This window comes from Panthera uncia, assembly GCF_023721935.1.
Source record: "Panthera uncia isolate 11264 chromosome B2 unlocalized genomic scaffold, Puncia_PCG_1.0 HiC_scaffold_24, whole genome shotgun sequence".
Lineage (NCBI taxonomy): Eukaryota > Metazoa > Chordata > Mammalia > Carnivora > Felidae > Panthera > Panthera uncia.
In genome coordinates, this window is record NW_026057580.1 from 110,033,955 (window position 1) to 110,056,220 (window position 22,266).

A 22,266-nucleotide genomic window follows, 5' to 3' on the forward strand; every position below is an offset into this window, starting at 1 on the left:
TGCGAAGCCTCATGGGAGGCGGTGTTTGCTGCCTTCCTGACCCCCAACCTCTGGCCGGTAGGAGCTGAACCCCAGCGGGTGCTCATTTCACTCTGCTTGGAAAAGCCATGTGCTCAGATCAGACTTTCTGGTGGCCAGTTTCATTTGGCCAGACCTGCTCTTCCTGTTTGGTGTGTAGCAAGCTTGCTGAGCTGTCCCCCCTCCCTACCCTCTTGGCAGCAACGTTGGCAGCTTACTTTAAGGAAAGGGAAAAAGGGAAAACCCAAGAATCTCTTTTCCCTTTATGCCGTGAGCTGTGGGGAGAGGACGTCCTCAGCGTCCTCCCGTCAGCTGATGGAAGTGCCCCCTGCTGACAAGCTCCTCTGTCACTAGCGGGGCTGGAGGCAGCCGTGGTCCAGTGGCCCAGCAGGAGGAAGGTGGGCTGCTGGGCAGGTAGGAGGGAGGAGGTGGATGCCACCTGGAGGTGACCGGCCGGTGTCACGTAGAGCTGTGGCTCCCTCAGCCCCGAGGCCCGTGCACCGGCTGCCAGCTTGCAACCTGCAGTCCCTCAGGCCACAACTAACCAAGGTGCTCGCTCCAAAATGTAAAGTCGCTAAGAGGTACGCTAGTCAGCTCAGCTGACTTCTTTTTCATAGCCAGACTTTCCCGTCACTCGCAGCCACGCACTGATTGGCATTCTGGCTCACAGTGGATGGGGACTTTGAGTTGGAGGGACCACAAGGCTTAAAGTCCTTCTAGTCTTTCAGAGTCATTAGACTCTCTGGACAAGCCTGACCTGAAACTACGCAGGAGGGCCTGGGGTGGGACAGACCAGGGACCAGGTGCTCTGGCAAGGCACCCGGTTCATCTTCTATCACGGGACTCTCAAGAGAGCCAAGGAGTGGCCAGGGAGGTTCCTCGTGTGGAAGAGAGGCCTCGGTCGGGAGTACCAAGCTGCCTGGAGCCCACCTGCTATGTGTCCCCATCTCTGGCCCCGCCTCCCTTCCAGGTCAGGTGCCAGCCTGGGCCCACTGGCCCTGGCCACCGGTCACCCCCATCCTGAAGTTTTACTGGGCTGTGCCTCAGGCATCTCCCTTCACGGGGATCCAGAGGACCTTGACGGGAGAACTAGACACCTCTGAGCCCACCCACCTGAGGCTTCACTTGTCAGTATGGGACCGGTTACCAGGGCAACAGGGAGCTGCATTATGAGCTCCACAGCCTGCTGGGCCTCCCTGCCCCTAATGGGCCCGTGGCGCTTGGGTGCCTGCAGAACAGAGTGGTCCTTCCATCATCAGCGCCCGCCCAAGAGTCCTGCAGGAGGGTGATGTCAGTACAGGGCTGTGAGCTGCCCCACGGAGCCAGACCTGCTCTGGCTGTGTTTTGCCCAGGGTGGACCTTCTCCCCTTCTGCAGGCAAGATGCTCTGTGTGGTATGGTCCTCCAAGTCTTTGTTCTTCTCTCTCAGGGTCAGGACCGATGAACAGCTTGGTCCACCATATGCCTTAAAGCTAAACCGTGTGCTCGAGCGAGTGCCTTGGGGAGCCACACGGCTCCAGCTGTGCTGTCACTGCGTTCCTTCCCTCCTTCCCCTGCCACCCTTTCCCTTTCCACTTTCAGAAGTTGCTCTGGGCTTCTTGCCACGCCGGCGACACGCCTATGATAAACTTTGACTTCCATCAACTTGCCAAAGGCGGGAAGCTAGAGAAGTTGGAGAACCTGTTGAGGCCCCAGTTGAAGCTCCACTGGGATGACTTTGGTGTGTTTACCAAGGGCGAGAATGTAAGTCCACGGTGAGTCTCCACCTGCGTCCTCATGCTCCCGCCTGGTGACTAGTGGAGCGGCCGGGGGCCTCCGGGGCTGGGCGCCCCCCTTGCTGCTCAGCTGCCCTTGCAGTTTCCTGGAGCACAGGCTCAGGGATGTGGGGGGGTCCCGGGTTCCAGCCTCGTCCTTCGCCTTCCCACCTTCAGAACGTGCTCTTGAGGTTTGTGAGAAGATGGTGAAGCATGGTTTTCTGGCAAAATAAATTATTAATAAATGGACTAGGCTGAAACATAGAGTTACGGTGACCATAGACCGTATCATCGAGGGGCGCCTGGGGGGCTCAGTCGATTGAGCGTCCACTTCTTGATTTCATCTCAGCTCATGATCTCATGGTTTGTGAGTTCGAGTGCCACATCGGGCTCTACGCTGACAGGACGGAGACTGCTTGGGATTCTCTCTTACCCTCTCTCCCCCTCTCCCCCATGCTCACTCACTCTCTCAAATAAACATTAAAAAAAAAAAAAAGAAAAAGAACTTATTGCCCAAACTGATGAAAGCCCACATGAGTGAAGGGGACAGTTGGCATGAGCCCCATTGCCCGAGGACACTGGGGTCTGGAGTTTCCTGCTCAGAGCTGAGCGGAAAAAGGAAGCCTGCTTTCCTCAAGTCACAATGCAGTCGATCCTCACTTTTCACGGATTCTGTATTTGCAGATTTGTCCACTTGCTAAAATTTTTTTGTAACCCCCCAAATCCATCCTTATGGCCCCATCACGGTCGTCACAGACCTGCTCAGAACCGTGAAGAATTGCAGTCACTCAGGGTGTAAGGCGATGCTGTGCCTTCTGTTTCAGCACTTCTACTAGAAAGTGTCCTTTCTGTGGTCTGTTTAGTGCCACGCGGTCACATTTTTATGCATCTTATTGGTGATTTCACTGTTTAAAATGGCCCCCAAACATAGAGCTAAGCGCCGCCCGGTGTTCCCGAGCGCAGGAAGGCTGTGATGTGCCGAATGGGGGAAATACGTGTGATGGAGAAGCCGTGTTCGGGTGTGTTATGTGCTGTTGGCTGCGAGTTCAGGGTTAATGGATCGACGATCTGTATTAAGGTGGCTTTACACAGAAATACACATAAAACAAGGTTACATGTCGATCATCTGATGAAGATGTGTGAACAGAGACTCGGGGGAACCTCACCCCGCATTCTTCTAGAAGCAGTAGTTCAGCATTTGCTGATCTGCCAATGGTACGACGCACGAATTGTTCACGGCAGCTTTCTGGAACGTGACTGTGGCAAATGATGAGAATTGGCGTATTTTATAATGACCCAGGTGTGCAGACTGCTGAGAGGGTACGTGCCACTCCAGCGGTGCTGGGGTCCCTCAGGGTGTATGCCGGGGGTTCTGGGGGACCACTAGAATAGGTGACTCCTGGTACATTTTGTTTGGGAGTCTACAGGCCATTGTTCTATGGTTGTCGTTCCCCTGACCACAACTTGTAACCATTTGCATTTCTCGTTTTCCTAAGTTTTCAGAAAGGCACGCTGCGGATGAACTGTCTCGATTGCCTGGACCGAACCAACACCGTGCAGAGCTTTATTGCACTCGAGGTCTGTCCCTGCGTCGTGAAGCCCCTCGGGCCACCCGGGCCGTGTCCCATGCCTTCCGTCAGCAAGATATGAGGGTGACATCACTGGGCTAACTTTCTACCTGTGAGGAGGTGGGGCAGAGATGTGGCAGGCATCCGAGAGGTGCTCCTGGGCGGCTGGCTTGCCCATTCACAGCATGCCTTCATCCCGTTTGTAGGCACACTTTTGGGAGTGCATCCCGGAGATGGTGGCACAGAGGTCCAGGTGACACCTTGAGAAACAGTAGTTCTGTGTCACAATTACCATGAATACAGTTTGGCAGGGGCAGCGTGAGGCTGGCTGAGATGATCGGAAGCCTGGGAGGGAGACCGGAGCCTGTCCCGTGGCCCGCTGGCCCAGTGCCTGGGCGACCTCTCCTGGCTCACTGCTGGGAGGAGGGGTGGAGTCACTGCTGCCTGCCAGCTCTCCCTGCTCGCTCGCCACCCCTCTGCTGCTCAGGGGTGGGGCGTCGGGAGGTGGTCCGGAGTAAGGGAGCCAGGGGAGGGCTGGTGGAACGATAAAGACAAAGTTGGACGAAATAGGGGTGAGTTGTGGTGGGAAGTCCTGTTCTTTGCTGTGAGCATTCCTCAGTCTCTAGAGGGGTGCAGGGCGACCCAGAATCTGCCAAATAAGGAGCTCCCTGAGATAGTCACCCGAGGCAGCTGTGGCAGCCAGGAGCTTCCAGGTGAGCAGACAGTGACACCTGTCCCTTTCTTGCCACCCAGGTTCTCCACCTGCAGCTCGAGAGCCTGGGGCTGAACTCCAAGCCCATTGCTGACCGCTTCGTGGAGTCCTTCAAAGCCATGTGGTCTCTGAATGGGCACAGCCTGAGCAAGATGCTCACGGGCAGCCGGGCCCTGGAGGGGAAGGCTAAGGTAGGGGCAGACCACGGGGGGCAAGGGAGGGCCTGCACGGACCCCTCTCACAGCCTGTGGTCTGGCTCACGGCAGGTGGGGAAGCTGAAGGACGGGGCCCGGTCCGTGTCTCGCGCTATCCAGTCCAACTTCTTTGACGGGGTGAAGCAGGAGGCCATCAAGCTGCTGCTCGTGGGGGATGTCCATACCGAGGAGTCTGCAGACAGAGGAAGGGTACTCCTGGACAACACGGCCCTGCTGGGTAAGAGGGTTCCCGCTCCACTGTATGGAGGTGCCGGCTGCCCTGCTGCCCAGAGGGAGTATGTGTGTTGGGGGTGCTGCCAGCCCTTCCCCCTCCTCCTCGTGCAATCTCAAATGGCAGGTAGTGACACTCCCCTGAGCTGAGCTTCTGTGCGTGCACTTCTGGCCCTGACCTCAGCCTCGCTGCTTGCAGCCGTGTTTTGTATTCTTGTATGAGACAGTCAGTCATGCGCAGCCGCAAGAGGAGGCTCGGGAAAAAACAGAGTTTATTCCTCAGAAGTGGGGACCTGTAGACCGAAAATGAGATGATGGGAAAAGATGTTTTATGCAGATGAGAACAAGAAGAAAGCTGGTGTAGCTATGCTCCTAGCAGACGAGAGAGACTTTCAAACAAAGACTAATAATAGACAAAGAAGGGGTATTACATAATGACAAAGGGGCCCATTAAACAAAAAGATACATAACACGTATAAGTATATATACGCCAAACGTATGAGCTCTAAGATCTACAAATATTAACAGACCTTAAGGGGGGACTTGACAGCAGTACAGAAAGAGCAAGGGACTTTAATACCCCATTTACATCAATGGGTAAATCATGCAGACAGAAAATGAATAAGGAGACAATGGCCTTAACACATTAGACCAGATGGACTTAACAGGCATAAACAGAATATTCCACCCCAAAGCAACAGAGAACACATTCTTCTCAAGTATAGATGGAACATTCTTTGGGATGCATCATATGTTAGGCCACAAAACTAGTCTTAATAAATTCAAGAAGATTGAAATCATATCAGGCATCTTCTCTGATCACAATGGTATGAAACTAGAACTCAATTATGAGAAAACTGGGGAAAAAACACAAAAATGTGGAGATTAAACAACATGCTACTGAAAAACCAATGATGGGTCAGCAAAGGAAGGAAGGGAGAAATCAAAAGATACCTAGAGACCAAAATAAACAAACAAAACAAAAAACAAATACAACATACCCAAATCTTTGAGATACAGCAAAAGCACTTCTAAGGGGAAAGATCGTAACACTACAGGTCTACCTCGGAAGCAAGAGAAAGCTCAAACAATCTATCTTTACAACTGAAGGAACTAGAAAAAGAAGAAAAAATGAAGCCCAAAGTCAGTAGAAGGAAGTAAATGATAAAAGAGTGGAAATAAATGAAATAAGAGATTTAAAACCAGTAGAAAAGATATATAAAACTAAGGGTTGGTTCTTTGAAAAGATAAAACAAAATTGATAAACTTTTAGCTTAGACCATCCACGAAAAAGGTTGCTAATCAGAAATGAAAGAGAAGAAATTAGAGCTGACACCACAGAAACACAAAGGATCACAGGAGACTACTGCAAATAATTCTATGCCAACAAATCAGACAACCTAGAAGATATGGATAAATGCCCTTCTTCCAAGACTGAATCATGAAGAAATACGAAATCTGAATAAACTGATTACTAGTAAGGAGATTGAATCAATAATCAAAAACCTCCCAAAAGGGGGCTCCTGGCTAGCTCAGTTGGTAGAACATACAACTGTTGATCTCAGGGTTGTGAGTTCAAGCCCCCTGTGGGGCATAGAGATTTGAAAAAATAAAATAGAGTGGCTGAAAATTAAAAACGAACAAATAAAAAAACCCTCCCAACAAACATAAGTCCATGACCTGAAGGCATCACTGGTGAATTCTACCAAGTGTTCAAAGATAAGACTTAATATCTATCCTTTTCAACTCTTCCAAAAAGTTGAAAAGGGGGGATACTTCCAAACTCCTCTTATGAGGCCATCATTATCCTGATACCAAAACCAGAGAAGGATGCCCCCCCCCCCCACACACACACACAATTGCAGGCCAGTATCACTGATGAACACTGATGTAAAAAATTGCAATAAAATATCAGAGTAAATTCAACAACACATCAAAATGGTAATTTACCTTGATCAAGAGGGATTTATTCCTGTGATGCAGGGGTAGTTCAATATCCACAAATCAATCAACTGATAAACCACATTAACAAAATGAAGGATAAAAATCGTGTTGATCATCTCAATAGATAAAGAAAAAGCATTTGACAAAATTCAACATCTATTCCTGATAAAAACTCTCAACAACATGGGTATAGAGGAAATTTACCTAAACATAACGAAGCTTATGTATGACAAACCCACAGCTAACAACATACTCTTGTTCCTGAGAATGGGAACAAGACAAAGATGCCCACTCTTGCCACTTTTATTCAATGAATATTAGAAGTCTAACCCACAGCAATTAGGCAAGAAGAAGAAAAGGCATCCAAATTAGAAAGGAAGAATAAAACAGTTGCTATTTACAGATGACATACTATATATAGAAAACCCAAAAGACTCCACCAAAAACTGTTAGAACTAATAAACGAATTTAGTGAAGTACTAGGATACAAAATCGACATACAGAAGTCTGCAGGCTTTTATAAGCTAATAAATTATCAGACAAATTAAGAAAACAGCTCCGTTTATAATTGCATCAAAAAGAATACCTACAATAAATTTAACCAAGGAGATGAAAGACCTATACTCTGAAAACTATTAAGACATTAATGAACAAAATTGAAAAAGAGGCAAATGGGAAGATATTCTGTGCTCATGGATTGGAGGAATTCGTATCATTAAAATGTCCATACTACCCAAAGCAATCTACAGAGTCAGTGCAATCCCTATCACAATTCCAGTGGCATTTTTCGCAGAACTAGAACAAATAATTCTAAAAGACCTCAAATAGCCAAGGCAATCTTGAGAAAGAAGAACAAAGCTGGAGATCTCAAGATCCCTGATTTCAAACTAAAGTATAAAGTTATAGTGAAACAGCATAGTAGTGGCATAAAAATAGACACACAGAACAGTGGTACAGAATTGAAAGCCCGGATTGAAACCCATGCATATACAGACAGGAAATTTATGACAAAGGAGCCAAGAACATACAATGGAGAAAGGACATTCCCTTCAATAAATGGTGTTGGGAAAACTGGACAGCCACATGCAAAAGAATGAAACTAGACCACTGTCTTACACCATACACAAAAGTCAACTCAAAATGGATTAAAGACTTGAATATAAGACCTGAAACATAAAATTCCTAGAAGAAAACAGGTGGTAGGCTCCTCAGTGTGTGTGTGTGTGTGTGTGTGTGTGTGTGTGTGTGTGTAGGATCTGATTCCAAAGGCAAGAGAAACAAAAGCACAAATAAACAGAAGGGATTACATCAAACTGAAAAGCTTCTGTACAGTGAAAGGAATTGTCATCAAAATGAAAATGCAGCCCTACTAAGTAGGAGAAGATTTTTGTAAATCCTATATTGGATAAGGGGTTAATATCTAAAATATGTAAAGAACTCCTACAACTCAACAACAAAAAACCAAACATGAAAGATGAAAGAAAATGGGCAGAGGATCTGAATAGACATACAGTATTTCTGAAGAGGGCATATAGATGGCCAACCAGCTCATGAGAAGATGTTCAACATCACTCATTACTAGGGGATGCAAATCAAAACCAAAATAAGGTATAATCTCACACCGGTTGTACTATTATCAAAAAGGTAGCAAGTATTGGAGAGGTTGTAAAGATAAGGAAATCCTTGTATGCTGTTCGTGGTAATGTAAATTAGTGCAGCCACTATAGAAAGCAGTATGGAGATTCTTCAGAAAATTAAGAATTGAACTACCATATGATCCAGCTGTTCCACTTCTGGGGATTTAGCTTAAGAATGTAAAAACATTGATTCAAAAAGATATATGCACCCCTATGTTTATTGCAGTATTATTTACAATAACCAAGATAATGGAACAAGCCAGTATCCATCAATAGATGGATAAAGTAGATGTGGTACACACACACACACACACACACACACACACACACACACACTGGAATACTACTTGGCCACAGAAAGGAATGAAAGCTTGCCATTTGCAACAACATGGATGGACCTTGAAGATATTATGCTAAGTGAGATAAGCCAGATGGGGAAGGACAGATACCATGTGATTTCACTCACGTGGAATCTAAAATAAAAAACACAAACTTACAGAAACAGAGAACATATCAGTAGTTACCAGAGGGGGTGGGGGTAGGGGAATGGGTGAAGGAGGTCAAATGTATGGTGATGGTTGGTAATGAGACTTTTGGTGGTGGTCACTGTGTGGTGCATTCAGATGTAGAATTGTAATGTTTTACACCTGAGACTTATGTTATATACCAATTGTACCTCGGATTAAAAAAATGTTATTATACTCTCAGGTCCTAGATATGGAGAGCATACCATACAGAGGTTTATTGAGGGTTTCTTTATTGGGATTTCTGCAGGAAAGGCAGGAGGGTAAGTAGCTTAGAATTGGACAGTTTAAATAATTCTGGTGGGCTTTGGGTTATAAGCATGGACTCTAGTTGAATGGTACCTGGTCCTGGCATGACTGAGGCACAGGGATATACAAAATATGAATGCGATACCAGCTATCACCGTGTTTCCTGGGAGCCCGTTCTTTCCGGCCTTGAGTGGGAGCCCACTCCTGTACTTTCTTAGTTTAGACTATATTTCCGAGCCAAGAGGAAAGGAAAAGTCGAGAAGATGCTGGAGGAGTCCGTGTTCTATTCTACAGGTGTCAGCTTCTTTGAGTGCTAACTCCTGCCAGAAACCCTTTCTCAGCCCCAGTGGATTCTTGGTCCCATCACCAGGTATCATTTGTCCCAGGGAGTGTCCATTGAGGGGAGCCTCCTGCTTGTTACAGCCCCAGGACCCTGTAGAACTGATAGAGGGAGTAGTTGTCTCCAGGGATGAGGACACCTTCTCTCGGGGGCAACTCCGTCATGCTTCTATCAACAGCTAGAGGTTTCTATTTGTTAGTTGAACTCCAGTTGACATATGGCATCATGTTTCATGTGTACAGCATAAGGATTTGCTATTTGTATACATGGTGAAATGATCACGGTAAGTCTAGTTAATATCCATCACTGCGCACAGTTACCAAAAAAATATTTTTTTCTTGCGATGAGACCCTTCAAGATCTATTCTCTTAGCAACTGCGAAACATGCAGCACAGTGTGAACTATGGTGGCCCTGCTGTGCATTATGTCTCAGGGCTTGCTGATTTCATAACTGGAACTTTAGACTCCCTTCACCCTTCTCCCCCCCATCCCACTCAACCCCCAGTCTGTTCTCTGTGTCTGTCAGTTCATGGTTTTTAGGGTTTTTTGGTTGGTTTTTAAGCTTCCACAAATGAATGAACCGGGGGTTTCTTAGGAAATTTTTAAAGTAATTTTTAAATTTTATTTATTTTGAAAGAGAGAGTGCGCAAGCAGGGGAGGGACAGAGAGAGAGGGGGGGAGAGAGAATCCCAAGCAGACTCAGCACTGTTATCCATCATAGAGCCCGATGCAGGGCTCGAACCCACAAACCATGAAATCATGACCTCAGCTGAAATTAAGAGTCAGACGCTTAACTGACTGAGCCACCCAGGTGCCCCCCTTGGAAGAAATCTTAATGGTCTCTTATTCCCTGGACACTGTAAATGCTATGGAGCTAGTGGAGAAGAAGGGGAGAACTTAGCATTTTGCTTTAGAAAAACGTTTGTTTTGTTCTAGAAATTTTTGGAAAATTAATTTGCCCATGTTTAAAATGGTTTCAGAGCGCTTTGCTGCTTTCATGATTCCATAGGGGCGCCCCCTTGACTCTAAATAGCCAAGGTGATATTTGTATCGACCTAGAAATAAGGTAAGCTCAGTCAAAGCTGAGAGAAGGTCTGAGTAGCACAGAGTCTTATTAAGTAGATAGGTAGGTATGACTTAAATTTGCTGTAAGTCACTAGTTTAAAAAATGGAATCTATTGTGGATATCCAGAGGGTGGATGTGGTTCAGAGTAATGCTTTTTTAAGGGTTTGAGTCCGAGGTAAACAAAATGTCTCAGGCTTGAGGGCTGGAAGGTGGAAAAGGCAAAGATGGGCTAAGACATTCCAAGTTTAACACGTATGCATTTAAAGTATGGCAGGCTGGGGTGCCTGGTAGGTCAGGGCACCTGGGTGGCTCAGTCAGTTGAGCATCCAACTTCAGCTCAGGCCATAATCTCGCAGTTCATGGGTTCAAGCCTCACATTGGTCTCTGCTGTCAGCACAGAGCCCACTTCAGGTCCTCTGTCCTCTTCTCTCTCTGCTCCTCCTCTGTGCTCTCTCTCTCAAACAATAAACATTAAAAAAATAACAAAGTATGGCAGGTTGCAGTGTCCCCTTGCTTATGTCCCCACTGGCTTGTGGATGGAATGCTGAGGCTGAGATTTCCTGTGGTCTGATGCCCTAGCCTGTGGGGCTCTGGTTAAGTAAAGGTTATGGAGGAGGGAGTGTCTGATCTTGTGTTTTCATGCCATAGGGGAGGGCTGCCTGGGTGGCTCTGCCGGTTAAGCATCTGACTCTTGGTTTCAGCTCAGGTCGTGATGTCACGGTTCGTGAGGTCAAGCCTCACGTCGGGCTCCACACTGAGTGTGGAGCCTGCTTGGGCTCCTCTCTCCCTCCCTCTCCCTCTGCGCTCCACCCCCCGCCCCCGCTTCTCTCTCTCAAAATGCAAAAACAAACTTTTAAAAGATGCCATAGGGAAGTGCTGTGTCTGTGGTGGCCTTAGCCCCTCACCATCTTCTCGAGGAGCGCGCTTGGCCCGTATCTGTAGGACCTGCGGCCGTCTGTCCCGACAGGGAGCTCCTTCCAGGTTTCTGGAGGACACGTGTGGTTGTGCAATGCACACACCTGTGCCCTTTCGTGCCTCCTCACAGTGACCCCCAGGATCCTGAGAGCCATGGCAGAGCGCCAGTCGGAATTCACACATTTCAGACGGATCCGAATCGCCATGGGGACCTGGAACGTGAACGGAGGAAAGCAGTTCAGGAGCAACCTCCTCGGGACGGCAGAGCTGGCCGACTGGCTGCTGGACTCCCCCAAGCTCTCGGGCCTGGCAGGGTCCCCGGGTGAGTGCGTGCAGCTGTCGCGACCACGAGGGCCTCGGTTTGACCTTTTCCGCAGCCGGTGCCTCCTGAGAGTTGGTATTTGGTGCTCCCACTCCCGAGAAAGGTTAGAAAGTGCCGTGGTCTAACTTTCTAGGACACACCTGGCCGATTATTTGACGCCTTCCCTTTTCCGCATGTTTGGAAGGGCTGTCGAAGCGGGGAGTCTCTCTCTTCACATACAGAGATTTCGCAGTTGTGGGTCTCGCTCATTAGAACCTTCTTGTCGTGAGGAGGAGCATGTGGCTCCTGGAGCCACGTTGCCGTCGGAAGCTGGGCCAGAGCCAGGCGCACGGGTCGTGTTGCTGCTGACCAAGCACGTGTGTCGCAGCCTTCTCCCCAGCCACCTGTGTCTGCATATCCGCTCTAAGCAGTTGCAAAAGAATTTGTGTGCCTTTTAGGAGTACAATAATCCCAAGTTGGGCACCTCACCTTGTGTCTTACATCATGCAGGGGAGTATTGGATGGCCTCAGAATTGCAGGGTTGGGAGAATAAATGATTTTCTGCAGTCAGCATTTATGTGGAGGCCTGGCTCTTTCAGGCTTCCTTGGATTCTGCAAGAGATCCGTGATCCGGTTCTCTGTGGACGTGTAAGAGCCTCTCATTCTCCACAGCGGCCCTGAGAGGTGCCTGGAGCCCACCCCCCCCCCCCACCATCATGTGCACGGTCGGCACCCCGCTTGCTGCCTCGAGGTGCAGGAGAGCTGGAGCGCACAGTTCGGGGGTCCTGGGATTCTTGTGTCGGTGGGGACCGTTCAGAATGCCCACCGGAGCAGGCCCCATACATGCTGCGGACGTTAGAGAGAACTTCCCTCCCCCTTTTCGAAAAATGGCTCTTTGTTTGCCAGCCGGCAGGGTGGGTGGGGACAGCAAGCTGTTGTCACTTTGCGGGGCGTATTATTGGGACGCAGGCTCAGCAGCGCCCCCTAACCGGAAAAACTCACCGGGTTCAGGAGGGAGGAGGGGCTGTGGTGACTGTCGCCCGCAGATCAGAGGAATTGGGTAGTTTTTCTTTAAACAAAGAAGAGAAGCTCTAAGCCAGTCAAGCTTGAAGTTTCCAAGCTGCCCTGTGAGGCCAACAGGGAAAGAAGTGGACAGCCTGGCCTTTCCCGATGGCATCAGGGAGCACAGGGTGTCCCTTTGTGCAGTGCTTTGAACCACAGCCTGAAATGATGGCTCAGGAGCCGAGTGGCAGCAGGTGGCAGGGGGGCACTGGAGAGATGTGGCAGGGGTCGTGTTAAAGCCTCAGCTTCCCTGTTAACAGGGACCCAGAGAGAACGGATGAGCAGCACCTTGGCTGGCTGTGTGCCCTGTAGACTGCATTTCGGTAGCAGACCTCAGCTGTCACCACCTCGAGCTGGGCAGGGTTTTCCGTGCTCCGACCACCGAGATGACAGTCCCCTGGGGCAGGAAGGGCCACATCAGTCAGTCATAACTGGCAAGGCTGGGCCCAGCACTGTGAAAAGTACTGAGGGACACAGGCAAGTGTGAGACAGTGACGTCCCCACGTGCCTTTGGGCCTGATGCACGTGTTGGTCACCGGGAAGGAAGGGAGACCGACAGGATGGTGCCCTTACTACCTGCCAGGTGGAGTGGGTAGTTCACACGTGCCATCTGATAGATGCTTCACAACTCCTTGTGAGATGGTGGTTACTGTCCCTTCTGCAAAGAAAGGAACAGAGGTCTGGAGGGGTCAGTAACGTGCCCCAGGATGTAGACAGGGAAAGGCCACGTGCACAGCAGGACATGAAGGAAGGTGGGGCTCCACACGAAGCTTCACTGAGTCATCGGGACGCGTGCACCCGGACCCGGGGCACACCTGGGCTCAAAGAGGCAAACGCGGTGCCCCGCGAGTTTGCTGACCCGCAAGTTTGCCTTGTTGCGTCTGATTGTCGTTCACCTCCGGCCTTTGCCCCCCCCAGATGATGACAGCCCAGCTGACATATTTGCCGTGGGGTTTGAAGAGATGGTGGAACTGAGCGCAGGGAATATCGTCAATGCCAGGTGAGCATCCAGGCACGAGGGGTGCAGGCGACACCCTGAAACTCACCCGAGGCTTTCCTGAGCCAGGGGCCTGGCTAGGAGCGGGGTTCTGGGCCATCCTGCTTCGGCGTCCGCTAACCTGGGGCCCCGGATGTGTAGATACTTGGGATTGCGTTCCTTCTCCACACACAGATGTGTACCTCCGATTCCTCTTTCTTTGCAAATTAAGGAAATAGAAGGACGGCGTGGTATTGCTGTATATTCTCAGCCGTGTGTGGAGGCTGAGGCATGCTGTGAGCTGGCATGTGGGCACCTGGAAGGTGTGGGCTGAGGGCCAGGCTGGAAGGGTGCTGACTCACCTTTCCTGGGGTAGGTGAGAAGGGTAAGTGCAGGGAGACGGTGTTTCTGTTCCCTCCACCGGATGCAAAGGAAAGAAAACCACTGGATTAATGTTTTCTGTAAGGTCAACTGGAGCTTTTCTTTGTTGGTTTTATTTCAAGGACTTTTCTGAACAAATAATAAAACCTGGTCTGTGCAGCTCTAATGAGCGAGGTACTGCATTGGGTTTTAGGTGGAGGGGGTGGGGTGAGACGTGTGCTGTGATGTGTATGGTACAACCAGAAATACACAGATAGTCCATGGCAGGAGTTGAGGCAGGGAACTAACATGGGAGTGGGGACAGTGTGACACCAGTTGTACAAAAAGAATAAACTAAGGGCTGGAGGAGTTTGTGGGTAGGAGGGCCCATCTCCAGCAGACGGTAGAGCGTTTCTTTCTCTTCCAGTACCACCAACAGGAAGATGTGGGGTGAGCAGCTGCAGAAAGCCATCTCACGCTCTCATAGGTACATTCTCTTGACTTCGGCACAGCTGGTGGGCGTCTGTCTGTATATCTTTGTACGTCCATACCATGTCCCATTCATCAGGTAAGAACATTGAGTTAACGTCTGGGGGACACGGGGTTGTTGGTCTCGGTGTTTTGTTCGGACTTCCTCCCCCTCCCCCCTCCTGCACCAGGTTCGGGACTTGCCATTATTCTAAATCAATGTAGCAACCCCCCCAAGGAAAAACTGGGCTGAATAGAATATTGTCTGGTGACTAAAAAGCCACAGTGGGAACCTTCCAGGTCAGGAAGCTGAGCTCTTTCAGAAAGAGTGATTGTTGTCTCCCAAACTCAGTTTTGTGCAAGGAAAGGGATTTTTTGTTGAAGTTTTAGACAGGAAGCCTCTGACCAAGAGCTGAGTAACCCATCAGGAAATGCCAGCTCTTTAAAAGAGTTCTAAATAAGACATGTGGGCAGAAAGCCTCTCCCACTGTCACCCCATTGCAATGTCCCTAAAGTGACAGCTTTGTAAATGTCAGGAAGAGAACACTTAGGAAATGGGTGTCCTCTTAGGAAAGTGTGAGTGTGCGTGTGTGTGTATATATGTGTGCACGCATGTATACATGTGTGGTGTGTGTGTGCATGCATGTGTACATGTGTGCGTGTGTATTGTAAGGTTTGGGAGGAACTCACCTTTTCCCTCGATGACTCATAACCTCCCATTGCTACCGGGTCTCGCCCACATCCATAGCATTCCCTCCAGTCTTTCTCACTGCCCCTGCCGGGCTGAACCTTTCCTGCTACCTGGGTGAACACCTCTGTGTAGTTAGAGGAGAGGAGGCGTGCCCGTGGCAGAGCTTGGAGAGCAAGACTGGGCTCTGTGCCCATAATCCCCTTCTATGATGCTCAGAAAATCTTTAAGTCCGTGTCCCCCTGACTGTTCATTCTGGCAGTCGGGCAGTGTCCAAAGTGAGTGGGTAAAAGTCAGTGAAGGTAAGGTCAGGGTAGAGGTTAGAGATGAACCACAAGAGAGGGCGGTGCTGGGGAGCTCCAGATTTCCCAGATGCCGCCCAGGGTCCCCAGCCTCTCCTTCAGCCTTAGCTCGTTTAGCTCCTATGCTTCTTGGCCACCTTGTCTGCTGACTGCTGGTCCCAGGGAGCAGGGGAGACCTCTGTGTGCCTCAGTCTACAGTCCCGTGGACCCGCACACTCACTCGTAGGAATTGCAGGCTGGCATTCGAGTGCGAGCTGGAGTCTGCATGGAAACCGCCTACCCAGCCGGGCACAAATAACTGGCTGTTTCCTGTCTCTTAACATGCGTGGATTACCTGACTGCAGCACCCGTGCTTTGCCGGAAGGCTGCGGGTGTGGGCCGGAGGTGGGGAAGCCGGTGCTGCTTCGCAGGCATAGAAGCAGAAAGCGGGGATGGAAGTGACAGCTTCATGAGTGGTTCTGCGAGCGCAGGGCGCTTGAGAGTTGGGGCTGTGGAGACGGTCCTCCAGGCCTCCCAGGAGGCAGCCGTCAGCAGGGAGAGGAGAGTGTGGCGCGCTGGGCACCACATGGCCTGGCCGCTGAAGATGTGATTAAACAGATTCTGAGCCACAAGCCCCAGGCTGCCGCCCAGCTCTTCTCTGGAGCAAAGCGGGTTTCCGCTTGTCCTTCTTGACCGCTAAGGAGCCGCCACCCGTGTGCATTCTGTGTTCCAGAGACGTGGCGATTGACACGGTGAAGACGGGCATGGGAGGAAAGGCGGGGAACAAGGGTGCCGTGGGCATCCGCTTCCAGTTCCACAGCACCAGCCTCTGCTTCGTGTGCAGCCACCTGACGGCCGGGCAGGCCCAGGTGAAGGAGAGGAACGACGACTACAGGGAGATCACCCAGAAGCTCAGTTTCCCGATGGTGAGCAACGTGCCGTGGGTGGATGGTGGCCCGGAATGTGACAGGGATGCGTGTGCTGGCTCCCTGCTCGGCGCAGCCCCACGCGTGGTTTTCTGAGCTGCCCGTGTAGGCCGGGCATCGGAGGTGCGACTGCTGGAGGGTCCCTGCCCTTGGGGGCTCAGCGCTGGGGGAGGGGAGATGAGCTGGGATGGCACAACAGAGGTGAGCCCAGGGGGTCTGGAGTGTTCTACGCCCCACGTCAAGTCCTTATGCACTTACACGTTTTCATCGCATCCCTGTGTTTTCCGATTTTCTCACTTGTGGTCCGTGCTCTGTCCAAGTTGGTGGAGAACAACTGAATCCAGACGGTGTGAGACTTGGTTTTCTTTAGATCTGTGGTCTTCACATATGTATTCTGTTGCAGCTAAGAACGCCCGTTTTTTTACTTTTAATTTTTAAAAAATGTTTATTTATTTATTTTGAGAGAGAGAGACACTGTGTGAGAGCAGGAAAGGGGCAGAGAGAGAGAGTGAGAGAATCCCAAGCAGGGCCTGTGAGGTGAGCGCAGAGCCCCATGCGGGGCTTGATCCCACAGACTGTGAGATCATGACCTGAGCCAAAATCAAGTCGGACGCCCAACCCACTGAGCCACCCAGGCGCCCCAAACGCCCGGTTTTTGAATCTGTGCATTCCTGACTAAGGAGCCCTGGATCCTTCCACCTGGTCTCCAGGTTGCGGATGATATGCGCCATGCTGCCCTCTGGTGGTGGCAGGCGTTTCCATCCCAAAGCCAGCGGATCTTCTTTTCAAATTCAGATTTGAATGTTCTCTTTCCTGTATAAACATGACTGCCTGCACACCTTCAGCCTGGTGCAAACCACCGGTTTCCCAGCAGTGAGGGGAGGCCAACTCTTTTCACCACATGTTCTGCCAGTGTCTGTGACACCGTTGGCTGGGTCACAGAGCTCCAGAGTGTGAGACCAAATAGATCCCATAAAACTGACATCCTGTTTACTGGGCTGCATAGGCTCTCAAAGCAAAAACTCTTTTATTTTCATCAGCTAGTGCTGTAGTCTTTGCTGTAGTTTTTGTTTCTTGGACCAAAAAAGAAACAGAGCTGGGAATTTTACAACTTGTAGTCTTCTAATTTACGTAGGACATTATGTGTGTTTTCTCTGTGTGTCTCTTCATTAAAAAAAAAAAAAAAAAAAAAAGTCCAACCAGGGGTGCCTGGGTGGCTCAGTCGGTTACGCATCTGACTTCAGCTCAGGTTGTGATCACATACTCTATGAGTTGGAGCTCCGCATCGGGCTCTGTGCTGACAGCTCAGAGCCTGGAGCCTGCTTCGGAGTCTGTGTCTCCCTCTCTCTCTGCTCCTCCCCTGCTCATGGTCTGTCTCTCTCTGTCTCTCTCTCTCTCAAAAATAAACATTAAAAAAAATAGTCCAACCCTTCTCACTTAAAGTGCTGTTTTGAAATAGTAAACTTTAGACATATTCAAAGTATTCAAAGGGCACAAAACGAGCCTTTTTTTCCAACAACAGAAAATTGCGGATGCCGATCAGTTAATGCTCTACACCTGTGCTGCCCGGCGGACTAGGCTCTAGCCACAAGCAAGTATTTTAATTTAAATTAATTAAAATTAAATAAAACAAAAATCCCTTGGTTACACTGGCCACATTTCTTGATGGCCACTCACTGGCTGCTTGTGACTGGCTGCCTGTGGCCAGCTGCTCCCGTTCTGGACGGCACAGATGGAGAACATTTCCATCACTGCCGAAGTTCTGTTGGACGGCAGCGCTCTACACATTTATTTGGTTGTAATCGTTGTAATCCTCCGCCCAGATTACTGTCGTGGTTTGCAGGGAGTGGGGGTATAGCAGAAACAGATTCTGGAGTTAGGCAGATCTGAGTTCAAATGTTGCATTTATTGTGCATTAGTGGTGTAACTTCAGCAAGCTTTTTGAACTTTCTTTTTTAATCTAAAAGCCCATAGTGCATGCTGCCCAGTGTTGCCGTGAGGGCAGTGCGCCCCGGGACACAGCCCAGTGCTTATGGATGGGTGGTAGGGGCGATGCATAGTGGCCACCGTCATTGTCTTTGGTGATTCACGGCAGGGAGAGAGGACGAGGATCAGTGCTCTCCAGAGCTGTGCTGGTGGACCTCGGGCTCAGGGTGGGCTGGACCGGGACAGGGGCGGGGGGAGGCGGGGGGCGCGGGGGGCGGGGGCTGAGAATGGAACAGAGGGTCACAGGATGAAAATGGACAAAATCCATGACGTTTTACAAAGTTGCACATTCTGAGCATTTTCACTTATTTTCTTATGCCTGATCCTCCTAACTCTGAATGTTTGGGGCTGCTCTTCTTCGGGTGTGTAGACATAAAGAAAGCAGGAGCACAGCCAGTCACGGAGCTGGGGTGGGTGCAGCGAAGGACGAAGTCATGCTTCCCCAGTTAGAGCTGAGCTTTCTTCACACCACTCAAAAACATCCTCATTTTAAGCAAAGTAAGCCACGTAGGGGCGCCTGGGTGGCTCAGTCTCTTGATATCAGCTCAGGTCACGATCTCATAGTTCATCAGGTTGAGCCCTGAGTTGGGCTCTGGGCTGACAGGCAGGATCCTGCTTGGGATTCTCTCCCTCGCTCTCTGCCCCTCCCCTGTGTTCGTTCTTGCTCACTCTCTCAAAATAAATAAATAAACTAAAAAAAAATAAAATAAGCTACGCAAAAGCCCCTCAGTAAGTGTATGGGATTAACGAAAGACGAGATGCTCTAGTACGAGACATTTTTTTTAAGTAACATTTTAAGAAACAGCGCATCTGCGTATTATCTGCATGGTGAATTTTTCTCCCGTCGCCCACCTTCTTTGCAAGATGGGCCGGGATGACTGTGATTTTGTTTACGACAGGGAAGAAACATCTTCTCTCACGATTACGTGTTTTGGTGCGGCGATTTCAACTACCGCATCGATCTCACTTACGAAGAAGTCTTCTATTTTGTCAAACGCCAAGACTGGAAGAAACTTCTGGAATTTGATCAGCTCCAGCTGCAGAAATCAAGCGGAAAAGTAAGTTGTGCTCTTAAAATATGCCTTAGCATATTTTACTATGGAGTAGCATCTAAGTGTCTACACCGGCGTGCGGTAAATTAAGCTCCATGAGTGGATTTAACAGTGATTCTGATGCTAAGATGTGTGGCGTGTGAAGTTAAACATGAGCGTCCGTTCACACCCACTGCCTGGTCTTCCTCCAACGGGCTGTGCTCAGGGTCTGTGTGTCCGCTCGGAGCGGGAGCAGCCGCCCCCCTGCAGGAGACTGGCGGGCACACAGGCCAGCCATAGGAACAGTGGTGGCAGAAGCCCCTCCTCCAACACCAGAGCCCGTGCTCTGTGGTTAGAGGTGGGCTTGCTGTCCCTCGTCCTTCACACAAACTGAGCCCTCAGTCCTCCGTGTCCCCCCAGGGAGTAAGTGGTCGCGCTCGGCGGGAATCAGAACGGCTTCGAAGGGCCCTGTGTCAGCAGCAAGCACAGTGCTGGGTGGGGACAGAGAATGCTGATGTAGACAAGCCCACCCAGCTCGTACCCCACGCCAGCCTTGTAGGACCCACCGACAGACGCTCAAAGCGCTTTATTTTGATGATAGTTCTGTTTCTCATTGGTGAACACGCTAACGAATTATAACTGTATTTAATATACTTTATATACCAATTTGTGTGGGTAATCCTCAAGACCGTCCTATAAATTAGGTTATTATACCTATTTTATAGACAAGAAAACTGAGGCCAAGGTCAAATGAGTCCAAGGTCACACGGTCAGTACACAGAGCCATGATGCAGTCCAAGATTGTCAAACTACAGAGCTCATGTTTGTCCCCCCAAATGACCCGTGTGCAGTTTTTTAGTGACTCCTCAGGCAATGACACGATAGGAAAGATTCAGGTATAGGATCTGTCCTCAGTTCTTCCAGGTCGCACTGGCCGGCTTCCCGATGACCCAGCTGATCTTCTCCAATGCAGACTGTTTGCTCATGTTGGTATCTGGTAGCTTTGTGGCAGGCTGGGCCGAGAGGGCAGGTGCACAGCCATATTCCATTTACGTTTTGAAAACGCAGCTGGTAAAATGTGTGGTGAGAGGGATTCAGGTGTCTCTTGCGGCAAGAGACAGGCATTTTTTGACGCTTTCTGTGCACTCCCCACTCAACCCTGCCAGGGCTGTGGATTGCTAAGGGAGGCCAGATGGAAAAGTAACCACGCCATACATCTCTGCAACAGTTTCTTCTCTCTGCCTCCTACCAGTGTTGTCCACACCCTTCCACAGATGCACTGAGCGAATTAGTACAGGCCGTTCTAGGGTCTTCTCACGGCACTGTGGCTGGATCCAGAGCTAAACCGGAAGAGAGTTCAGTCTCAGTTCTGTGCTTCTGTTGACCCGGTTCATTCAGTTAGCAAATATCGATGAAGACCTTGATAGCAATGGCCAGGCATCGTACTAGGTCTGGGACTGTGCGGATGGGGCACCTGTGAGCCTCGCCGCCTGCCTTCCGCGGTCTCCCCGGGAACTGGCAAGCGGACAGTGGTACATCGGGTACTTGAGGTGGGTGGGAGATCCTGTGTGGTGTGTAAGTCAGTACAATGAGTAATCATCACTGTATTGCTAATTAAATAGCACCCATACGTTTCGGTTTGAAACATATTTGCAAATACAATGTAGATCCTGGGTCTTTTAAGGAAGAGAGCCCTTTGGTATGTGCTTTTTTATTTTTTTGTTTTTACATACAACACACAGAATCTAGGAGAACGAAGGTGGTCTTGGTCTTTTCTCCCAATAGATTTTTAAAGACTTTCATGAAGGCACCATTAATTTTGGACCTACTTACAAGTATGACGTTGGCTCGGCCGCCTATGACACAAGTGACAAATGCCGCACCCCTGCCTGGACAGACAGGGTCCTGTGGTGGAGGAAGAGGCACCCTTTTGACAGAACAGGTGCGTGGGACATGTGCACCTTCAGAGCTGGTAGAGGGGGAATGGTCGATAACCACAGAGGGCAAGTCAGTCACAGTGATGCAGCACAGCGTTCTTTGCTATAAACAACTTTCTTGGTAACCCGAAGCTACAGGAGATTCATTCCAGTTGTTGGCCCCTAAGCTTTGGAAGCTGTGCTTTGGGGAGCTCCCCTTTGGCTCTCCCCATCCCTGCATCACGGCTGTCCCCGCACACCACCCCGTCTGCCTTCTGTCCTGGGGGGCGAACAGGAGAGAAGTCAGTGTCCGGTGTCTGTGCCCTCACCCACAACATGCAGTACATCTGGCCCCTTTTGTTCAACCAAACTCTTACCTGCTTAAAGCTCCAATTCCAAATAGGACATGAGCCCGACACAGGGAAGGAGGGTTTTTTCCTCAATTAGTTTTCCAGTATGTTTAGAAGTATTAGCAATGGCCAGCTGGGAAGGGCGGCTCATTTAGAACACCTATACCTAAAACAGCTCGGCTTTTCTGGCAAGATGGATGCAGAGATTTCAAAGCCAGGAAATCACACTGTTCAGATCGCTCTGTGGGTATCTGTGACCTCCCCAGGGTACCGAGAGGCAGGGACCCCGTCATGGTCTTAGTCTCTGCTTCTCCTACCGTACGAAGGGCTGCAGACGCCCTGTGTTCCTGTGGCCTCTGGGGTGGAAAGCCCACAGCCGCCACCCGCACCCCCACTGAGTGTGTCCACTGGGGAGGAAGTAGGCAGCACGGGACGACCTACGTGGATTACCTGCCCCAGACCCCATAGCCTCCTTGGCGTGGTTTCCGGCCCAGTGGGTTAGAGGGAACGAGTCTGAGACAGGGTGGTCTGTGACGTAGACCCCCGTGGCCCAGGCTCCTCAGTCGGCTTTTCCGTATGTTGATACAATTGTGTGTTGTGTGTGGGTCTCTTGATCGTAATCCCTGTGAGTAGCCGGAGATCTCAACCTGCTAGACAGCGACATAGACGCGGACAGCACGGTCAGACATTCCTGGTCTCCTGGAGCCCTCAAGTATTACGGCCGAGCGGAATTGCAAGCATCCGATCACAGGTACGGTCCTGGAGGCCGC

The 22,266-nt window shown here is 50.0% G+C and overlaps 1 protein-coding gene across 2 annotated transcripts in view; it reads left to right on the plus strand.

The window, feature by feature from the left end:
* SYNJ2 (synaptojanin 2) overlaps nucleotides 1–22,266 on the plus strand; it is a 104,574-nt gene that overhangs the window by 64,603 nt on the left and 17,705 nt on the right. For both annotated transcript variants that reach the window (XM_049653119.1, XM_049653120.1), the window contains exons 8-18: nucleotides 1,599–1,771; nucleotides 3,268–3,349; nucleotides 4,093–4,242; nucleotides 4,318–4,483; nucleotides 11,282–11,473; nucleotides 13,433–13,514; nucleotides 14,278–14,418; nucleotides 16,021–16,213; nucleotides 19,099–19,257; nucleotides 21,016–21,172; nucleotides 22,130–22,247. In XM_049653119.1, coding sequence (XP_049509076.1) covers nucleotides 1,599–1,771; nucleotides 3,268–3,349; nucleotides 4,093–4,242; nucleotides 4,318–4,483; nucleotides 11,282–11,473; nucleotides 13,433–13,514; nucleotides 14,278–14,418; nucleotides 16,021–16,213; nucleotides 19,099–19,257; nucleotides 21,016–21,172; nucleotides 22,130–22,247 — 1,613 coding nt within the window. The remainder of the gene's footprint in view (nucleotides 1–1,598; nucleotides 1,772–3,267; nucleotides 3,350–4,092; nucleotides 4,243–4,317; nucleotides 4,484–11,281; nucleotides 11,474–13,432; nucleotides 13,515–14,277; nucleotides 14,419–16,020; nucleotides 16,214–19,098; nucleotides 19,258–21,015; nucleotides 21,173–22,129; nucleotides 22,248–22,266) is intronic.